Source organism: Xiphias gladius, chromosome 14 (genome assembly GCF_016859285.1).
Source record: "Xiphias gladius isolate SHS-SW01 ecotype Sanya breed wild chromosome 14, ASM1685928v1, whole genome shotgun sequence".
Lineage (NCBI taxonomy): Eukaryota > Metazoa > Chordata > Actinopteri > Istiophoriformes > Xiphiidae > Xiphias > Xiphias gladius.
The window spans coordinates 8,067,301-8,077,455 of NC_053413.1; the positions used below are offsets into that span (position 1 = coordinate 8,067,301).

General features: G+C 41.7%; 1 protein-coding gene across 1 annotated transcript; it reads right to left on the reverse strand.

The window, feature by feature from the left end:
• Positions 1–361: 361 nt before the first annotated feature.
• Positions 362–6,043, reverse strand: LOC120798872 (kidney mitochondrial carrier protein 1). The gene is made up of 9 exons (XM_040143655.1): positions 5,808–6,043; positions 5,553–5,700; positions 5,044–5,138; positions 4,679–4,764; positions 3,683–3,778; positions 3,445–3,569; positions 2,520–2,643; positions 1,635–1,715; positions 362–1,032 (listed from the first exon to the last, which is right to left on the reverse strand). The coding sequence occupies exons 1-9, from the start codon at positions 5,869–5,871 to the stop codon at positions 991–993; spliced, it is 861 nt and encodes a 286-aa protein (XP_039999589.1). The 5' UTR covers positions 5,872–6,043; the 3' UTR covers positions 362–990.
• Between the last annotated feature and the right edge of the window lie 4,112 nt (positions 6,044–10,155).

Consider the following 10,155-nt stretch of genomic DNA (forward strand, 5'->3'; position numbering starts at 1 on the left):
TCTGTGTTTGTAATAACTTTACAGCAACGTGGACGATGGCTACAGAGCCCAGGGAGTCCATTGTGTCGTCCCCCAGTTGCCCGAGGCTATATTTGCTTTCTGCCCTTGCTGGCATGAAGGACCACTAGTCTCACCACATTTGGGCATGTGATATGTGTGTCCTGACCGAGCACCCAGACTGGTCTTCTGGCTGTTTATATAACTTATTTATTACAGTACACAGTGATGTATTCTTGGCTCTTAAGTTTGTAAATACTCCATGGAGACTCTTAGAATAATAAACCATTTCACCTTTCCTAATACCATTTTCTCAATTTAGAAGTATAGAGAAACACCCCCCCCCACCCCCACCACCAGATCCTTGTCCAAGTTTGTTGACTCATGCACACAGACATTTTGGCTTTTCAAAAGGGAACGATGACTGCGATTGTCAGTTGCTATCCGACATTCTCAGTCTTTCTGCAGCTCAGGCGTAGACAGCCTGTATCACAAACTAAGGCACTCAATTTGGAGACCAAAGTGTATTAGACTGAATACCCTTGTCTGTTCTCCTCGTGACATTAGAGTCATTTTTAAAAACAGCTTATGACTGAAATAACAACAACAAACAAGTGTCTGGGACTGCTTCCTACAATTCGTTCCAATATCTCGGTCAATAAATTAGGTGACATGGATCTGAGGCGCCAATATATATCCAATTTAAATGAGCTGTTAAGCCTAAAGTAGCATTTGGATGACATAAAACATCAGATATGAGTGCTTGTTTGTGTCACAGTCCCTTCCACACTTGCCACAGGCTTCAGGAGACATAGTCCAAACAGGAATCAGACAAAATCTCATATCGCCCCTGACATGGGTCTACATGAAACCTGCTGTCAGTGGTTCCATAAGGGAACCATTCCCATCCAGCCATTCCCGATTTTGGTCCTCTCAGCTCGTCTCGGAGCGTGTGCTCATACTTGTTGCTTCTTCACTCTATCGCTCTGCCAATCACACATTGATATTCTTCAGCTGTTCGTAAGTGAGGAAGAACTGGGCATGGAGTAAAGGAACACAGGCAAAAAGAGGAGAAATTTTAGTTGAACCCACTTTATCTTATTACCCTCTGATAATTGAGCAGAATGTGAGGCACACTGAGATTTTTTGGCTCTCTCTACTTCAGCTCAAAGCCTCATTTGTTACTGTCTCCTTGTTACCTCGGCCTACCCTGCTCTAACAAGTCAATAATCTTATTACATTTTCCAGGCCTGGTTAGAGCATGATGAGTATATTTCCCTGCCTCATCTTTAATCAGATCTTGGCCCCTGCAGAAAGACTCTCATTGAGTTCTCTCTCAACTCCCTCCCCACCCTTCTCCCTTTCTCTTACCCCCCCCAAACCCACGACCACCACCCCAAGGACCCCCTCATCTCCTCTCTAACCAGGGGCATAGGAATACCAAGGCAATACTCTCAAAGTTACATAACTGGGTTAACTAGCATTAAGCTAAGCTTTCCTCCACGAAAGCATGGCTTGGAAAGCTACACGTCACTGAACGCATAACAGAGCTTATGATTTTTCCAGCTCAGAAGATATTGCATCACCTAGGATACATGTAAACAGCCTGGTGCACTAATGAGATGGTTAAAGGATACAATGATGTTCCACGGTCCCAGGCGCAGCCAGTTGGGAAAGAAACCCTTGTAGAGGGCCATGAATCCCTCGGAACGCCACGTCTAAAAAGAAACCAAATGGATTAAAAAGCCACTTAATCTTATTACCCTCTGATAATTGTCCCAGAGTTCTCTGTGGCTGGTTAATAACTAGGACTGCAAATTCAGTGACATTAAAGTTTGATCTAGATAATTAACATTGCTACATGATATTAAATATTATTCATCACTGGAGGTAAAGCAATACACTAATGATTATGATGTCTAAAAATCTAATACAAGATTGTGCCACCCATTTTGAAATCAAATTTAACGCTTTTTAAAACCTTGAAAAAGAAAACCTTATATTGCTTCCACAGCAGAACAAAGGGCTAGTCACTACGTTTGAAATCAATATCACAATATATAAGCATATTTTTCTGATATTGATATGTATCTACATATGATAAATGTATGCAAAATGACATAAAATAATAAAATTGTTAAAATTGAAATGAACTGTATGTAACACTCAAACCTAACTCAAATGACAGACCAAAGATCAAAAGCTCTTATGTTTAAAATATAAGTAAATCCTGTAGCTCAATATGATTTCTCATATGTCTAGATGTCATCTTAAAATTTAAGGACTATCACAATTTAACATAAGACTTTTTATAACATTATATTTTGAAAATCTACGGATCCACAGGAAACATGTAATTAGCATGACACGGTTGGCTGCTTTAAATATCAATATATTTGCATGATCAGTTACAGATAAAAGTCATCAAGATGCCTGGACGTCATGTGAACATCTACCAACACCATCTAAATTACATAATCCATCGGATGTCGATTTTCTCCCCCTCAGGAGTTTTGACTGACCTGCAGTAAACAGTCCAGTGTTCCCTGGTACAGAGCTCCTCCTCTCTGGTTCATCATACGTGTCCGGACTACGTCAACAGGGTTCGAGGCCAAAGCCCCGGCCAGACCGCACACAAAGCTGGACCTGTGGGCCACAAAGAGCAGGTTCTCTTTTGTCCCTTATTTGAGTCTTCGGTATTAAACAGTCATTGCCATGGTGTGTGATCTGTAACAAATGTACAACACAATGCTTCCCGCAAGACTGAGAATGTTACCTAAAACACACTGATTGTTTAATGTTGAAAAGTAGTTTTAGCTATATGCAGTAAGCAGTGCCATTTTCTCCAAATAGAAAACATCGCAAAGTACAAATGGAATGTCCAAGCATTTGCTGCTATAAATACACCCGCTGAAGTGAGCTTTTGTTGGCTAAAATACAAACGTGGCAATACTGCACCCCTGCTCTGATATCCAGAAATACAGTGTATTTTGAAGCGGCTGCTGTTTCCACTGCTGAGTATTGTCTCAAATACAGTACAGTACCTTGCTGCTAATGTTGAATGTGAGCAGCAAAGAAGAGTGTTAATTCCACCTCTTTTGTAATGAAGGTTGGTGCAATTACAGAGTAGGATTTGTGATTTTGCAGGACATTTTCAGCAGCGATAGCAAATATACGTGCTGGACAAACTAAAAATGACTACTGGTCTATAATAGCAAAATTCCTGATTTCTTTATTCCATTTCCAATTGTAATCTTGCGACTTGAAATGTGTTACTGGCCTTTCAAGAAGTGAACATGAGTCTGCTTTTTTAATCTTCATTTCTCTGGTACTGGATCCACCTTAAGGTATCAAAGTATGTCTTGCTCTGACAAGCAATTTCCTGCCGTCGATAACACCGGATGAGAGAGACAAGAAGGGGATCTGCAGGTTACTCGGCAAACTTACAAGAAGTGTGTGTACACGGTGTCCCCCATGTAACCCGACAGGATCAGATGCTTTTTGGTGATGTCATAGACCGGTAGCTCTACCCCGACCACGATGGCTGCCCGCTGAGCTGTTAGGGAGACACCCTGATGGCGAGGGAAGAGGAAGATTGTAACATCAAAGTTTGGGGTCCTTGCTACCTCAAACCCATTGACACTGAGGTCATTTATCAAATTAAGCATTTTCAGGCTTTCTGTACCTTCCACAGGCCTCTTGTCCCCTCCTCTTGGTATATGTTGATGAAGTTACCCATCATACTGCCCTGGATCACATTTCCCTGAGCCTGCATGCGGATCTGGGAGAAAAGACCAAGGTAATGTGCATAAACTTGAACTTGGGACAATGAAAGCATGCACACCCAGTGTGGAATGTAATAGTCAATCTCCCATTGGAATGCAAAGGCAAAAAAAGGTCTAAGTATTTTTGGCAAGCTCACTGTCCTAAAGCATTTTTCTCTTTCTTTGCTTCCAGGAATTCTGCAGCCCAGTCTTGACTTGTTTTCATTTATAATGGCTGCTGTTTACAGATCAGCCTTGGTCCGCTGTCTGGCTCTGTGGTGACTTGGCGGGCGCAGCTAGAACACACCGCAGTGTTCCAAACCTGCAGCCACAACTACTAGTCTGTTAACCCCTAACACATACTCTGTATGCCTTACCGAGTGCGGCAAGAAGAAGCCAGGCAAAACATTTATGGAGCAGATAAGCATGTATGCAAGCACACAAGTGCACGCACACACACACACACACACACACACACACACACACACACACACACCATATTCATGCACCCATATCATTTACAGAACACTATGTTAAGCTTTTGAGGCTTCAGTCTATAAATAATCCCCAAGTGGGGTCTTGATAGCACCAAGATTACCTTCCCTCCACTAGGCATGCTACCAAAAGATAACACCTACATTCTCAAGACAGAAAATTCGAATCCCTCAGTTATTGAAAAAAAAATCACCGAAGTACAGTCCTACTTTAGGCTGCACGGGTAATTATAGACATGTGTATAACAAAAAACAATGCAATGTTGCAAGAAGACTGCTGTGTTTTTCAGTGGAAGATTTCGACACACCTTGCAGTTGCAAAAAACGGAGACCTGTTCTACACCTTTAGAGTGCCATTTCATGGCAGTTTTCATGAGAACAATAACGAGAGCCAACACGATCCTCGTGTGTGCAGAGAGCTACCTTCAGCACATCAGTGGGGTTGGCGATGGAGGAAGAGATGACACCAGAGAGAACACCACACACCACATTAGTCAGCAATGTCTCGTCTGAAAGAGGAGAGGCAGACTGCAACTGTGAATAGGCAACATCTGACACCATGCATCAAACAGCAACAGTTGTAGCTTTACAGTGTTTTACAAAAGCACAAACCGCAACAGTGAGCTTTTAGGAAGAAAATATGAGGAAACTTATTTAAATAGGACAAACACACATCTGCACCTCCCATGTGACCTTCTAGAGGAATGTGCATGTGCTGATGGGTGGGCAGGACCAGCCCACCGAATTGTGTGTGTGTCAGGAAGAGAGAGAGAGAAACTGGGACTCACCCTCTGGTCTGTCAACCAGCATTCGCTTAAAACTCTGGTATGTGCCAATTTTTATGGTCCCATAGGAAGCCTGGCGCAGCATGGCAGGAGCTATTCTGTAACAGTCAAGTTTATTTTTATTACCCAATACCGCAATATCTCAGGGGGCTGAAAGACGCACAATTGCACTTCCTGTCTCAGCCACACACAAAAAAAAAAAAAAATCCCCGAAAGTCCTATCACACGAGGAAAAAATAAGTCTTTGAGACAGGCAAATCAAAGACAGACCCCCCGCTTTGGATTGAGGGGAATGCAAAAGGCTTGGGGTAACAGAAGGTGAGACAATGGCTGTTACAAAAAAAGGGAAGTGCTCAAAAAAGGAAGTGTAGACATTTGAAAGAAACGCAAAGTACAGATGGATCATAATCAAACAATGGGTCCAGTGCTTACGTAGTTAATACAAAGTTTGGAAGTTAAAGATATAGAGACACCAAAACACACACACAAGCTCATAAATCCACCATACTGACCCTGAATACAGTGCCCGGGGCCCCTCCTCTCTTCCAATCCGGACTATAGCATGGAGCATGCCTCTGTAGCGGATCTCTCGGTATTTGCTGTCGCCCACCTGGCCTTGGACTTGAAGACGCGTCTTGGTGAGGTCGATCGGGAAGGTCCCTGCAACGCAAGGCATGGGGTACCGGCTCATGAATCACAACCAGGCTTTAAATCGTTAGCAGTAGTGCGGGCAGCTCGGCCTCCCCGGCGCTGCACACATCCCTTACCGCATTCCGCCGTCACGGAAGCTAGCCCGCCGAAAACAAAGGGCTTCCAGTTGACATTAGACATTTTTCTCCAGCCGTCTACCGAGTCCCAGAAGAGAAAAAAAAAACCTCCCGGCGAACCAGCGAGAAGGGCTGCAACAATGCAAAGTCTGCAGACTACACTTTGAAGGCGCGTCCACGTTTCAATCACTACCGGCGTTTGAGGAGTCCGGCCCCGCGTCCCTCCTCCTGCCTCCGGTCTTGGAAGAAGCTCCGCCCGTCGCTCCCTCCACTGGCCGCCGTCTTCACTCTCCCCGCCCACGGCTTGTTGCTGGGCAACCGTGCCAGACGGCGGAGACGAGCCAAGTGACCACTGAATAGGAGAACTTTTAGTTTACTGTGATTGCAGATTTCCTCACAACAAACCCTCAAATTATATTGTCAGGCGAATTCTTCCTTCCAAGGATTCTTTGAAAGCAGCAACCAAAAAAAATAAATAAAAAAAACTAAGTGTCTGAACCACTTGGACATGACCGCAAACTAATACATAAACAGGCTAAATAATCTAAAACTAAATGTAAATTGTATTTCCCGTACTTATATCATTTAGAGTATATCACTAATTAGAGATGATACCTACATTTCTGTTTCTGTAAACCATTAACCTTACTTAAAATCCCATTTAAATGAATTGATAGGATATTGAGAGGCCTATTGATAGATAATGCTGTATTTGTGTCTTTACTCCAAAGGTCACTGATCATAGCTGTCTTACACTGTATTCACAGTATTTGGTGTCAACTCCCTCCACTGTTGATGTCAACGCAACAGCCGACATAGCTTGCATGTAATCATTACAATGGCTGCAGAGGGCTAACATGAACTCATATTTACAGTAAATATGAAATGACCTGAACATTGTACATAATATAGACCAGACACCAATGTAAAAGCCTGGAAGAAACTCTGATGCTTTCCTCTGCTCCTCACACTACATAACAGCATTTTATACAGCTCTGCTCTCATCTATCAAGGTTTTTGACTTTGTCTTGTTGTCTCTCCCTATTTATTTAGCATTTTTTTGCTGCAATGCTTAACTTGCAGTCATCAATCGTGTACCTGAAACAAGGTCTACAAAAATGTCAGTTTTAGTCTTGGTTTGACCTTCCGATTTTGAATCAGTCTTACTATCTCAAGCTGTGTTGAAACTATTGTCTCCATGTAATATAAAGAAGGTTTCCTGAAGTATGGATAGAGTGAGAGCACATGTTGTCTTCGCTTCATGTATACGTACTATTCTCTAGAGTAGAAGCAATCATAAGATCAGAGGAATGCATAAAGATGAGCCTACTGTAGGTCATATAGTATAGTGAAAGCAGTATAGTGTCTCACTTATGACCTTTTCAAGAACTCTATACTCCCTAGGTTAATGGGACACCTGATCCTGGCAAAAAAAAATACAACTTTTGCCCACTCCATTGAGAGGTCAGAGGTCACAGGACTAATGGAGGTCACATGTGTTCCAGCTTCTTTAAGAAGCGTCGAGGTTCAAAAGGAAACTCTGTATCACCGTTCACTGAAGGCTACTCCTGTTGTTTTATTCAGAAAAGTAATTTTGTAATTATGATCAACAGCATTTTATAAGCAGAATAAAATGTATTAAGTTGGGGAACAAACAATAAAAAAAGATGATGAAGGATATCAAGTCAAATAAAATTAAATGACAGAGCATTACTGACATATTTCTGTATTTGTACAGGAGGTGTCGCTAATAATCCTCGGTCATGTGTAAAGAGCATAACTACAAAAATAGGAATACAGCACAAATGTGAATTGTTGCCTTTTGTATATATCTTTAAGAACTTTAATTTTCCACGCATGTTGGACAGTTGTTCTTAATGATGACCCATGACATGTAATGCAAGTAGGCCAGCGATAAGTGTATCATGACCATACCATATTCTGCCTCAGTCATCTTCAGTCATCTCCACAATAGGCAAGTGTGCAAGAGAAGTGTGAGGGTGGTTGTGGAAGGCTCTGACCCCCAACACCCTTTATCTTGGGCTGTAAATGTTCAACACAATCATGCAGAAGAAGGTCCGTATTTTATCTGCCGCTGCCTGGGATCCACGCGGACAGCCAGCTGGAATGTCCCATCAACACTGAGGCATGCAGATGTCCTTGTGCATGTTCTCCGAGCATGTCGAGGTCAGTGTCGCGCTGTGTCAAATCCGATGCTGATGCTCTGTTCTGAAGGGGCTAGAATACTTCAGGCCATGCATTCAGGCTTTTTCTTTGGGATGAACCTGAACTCATTGGAAGCAGCATAGTTCATTCATGAATGGTTAAAAAAATACTGTGCTATCATGGACACCACCAACTGACCTGTAATTGAAGAACTGAGAAACCAAAAGGCTCTTAAACAAGTACAACTGACAACCACCTACTAATGAGGCTAATGAAAAATTGTTGACAAGCATCTTCAACAATCCCCCTCATCCCACCACAGTGTGCAGAAAAGCATTCCAGATGTTTATCCTTGGCCACTATATAATGATTAAAACGTTTTCAGTCCTCTTTGAATGCCTTCTTTAAAGAAACCTTCCAGTCTTTACCCTAACAGTCACTATACTCAGTTGTTTAGTCAACACACCACATCCCCCTTATATTTAGTCCACCAATACAGTGCCTCTTGGCTCTATCATTGAATCAATGTCATTGTGTCTTAATGTCAATATCACGTGCCAATACCACATTCTGTTGACATCATAGCATTATGACTTTGTACCATACAGCCATCGAGTCCGTGGTTTATAATGACAATTTATCCTGATGCTATTACTCTATAATATGATGCTACTAAACCAGTGTATCATTTTGCAGATAAATGTTTGCATAACATGAAAATGCAGCATGTTTATGTTTATATGTTATACATTTTATATGACGCCTGGACATTGCGATGTCATTACTAGGTGATTGTACATGGGCTTCTACTTTTTTCTTCCTAGTGTTTTCATCAGATTTGTTCTTACGTTGTCAATGGCATCTCAAGTTTGTTTTCTTTTCTTGTACAGAAACCAGTATCAATACCAGAAAGAAATATTGAGATCATTCGTCATCACCAGCCAATCCCCATCATGGAAGACATTATACTATATTTACATCCTCACATGACCAAACTTTTCATTACCTGCTTGGGCTATGCCACCACCATAAATACAGCAACCCCCAAACAGTGCTCAACACTTCCATCCTGCTACTGTAGAAACCAACGCAACTGTATTCAATGCAACAGAATTAATTACCATGTACCCCAATTTACATAACGAATAAATTAAATAAACTCCTAAAATATGCAAACATTTTGGTGCTTATTTGTTTGGACCCTTGGGCATGAACAAACTACCAGTCACAAAGCAAATTCCGAGGAAACAGACCAACTACATAAGAGAGAAATACCACAAATCAAAGAGTATGATAGTACAAACATATTATATAAATCTAAGAAAACTCACAGACAAGTGTGGAAATTTTTGATTCACCATTAGAGCTTATGTAAAAGCCACACTTCACGTGTCTTAAATATCTTTTCGACCCACAGGTGTAAAAGATGGGTCAGAACATGGTGAGGTGTGAACCAGGGATCAGATCTAAACACCATGAAAAAAGAAACTTGAGATTCTAAAAACATGGGTAACCAGAGGAGCCTTCTAGTTCCACTGCGTTCTACTGTAGTATAATCCCACTGCCACTAGAGGTCAGAACAACACCATTTAAATCTTCAGGGCGATGCTGAAGCCCATTGCTCAGATTATTGACAGGCTAACTAACAGCTCAGTCTCTTGTGATGGTTACCCAACCACTTATATATTACATATAGACCAATCGATCCCTGCTTAATGAGTGGACCCAGACAGCAGGAAATCTTCATCCATCTATAAAGCTAATTAGGAAACAGATATGTTTGAATGACAATGTGAACATGGGTAACAGATAGTGACCGACAGGACCGGTCTACATAGGATTTGTATGGATGACATGTTTCTCTGAATGTTAGTGGCTCTGCTTGTCAAAACAGAGATTTCCACAGGAAGAATATGTTGCTTGTGTAAATACCTCAGCTTCATCTTATCTGTTTTCTATCAAATTTGTCCTTCTGGTCTCAGCTTCTGGGGAGCAGTGGGTCTATTCTCCTTACTGCAAGACATTCATCTAGAGCATATTTATTATGATCATATGCTAGTTGTATTGTTTGATTAATGGGCTGGCTATGGGTCAATAACCTCAGTATGTCCATCAGTACATTATTAACGACCAAGGAGAAAGAGGAGGTGTGTGTATCACTGTGCACGTTTTTGTGCCTGCA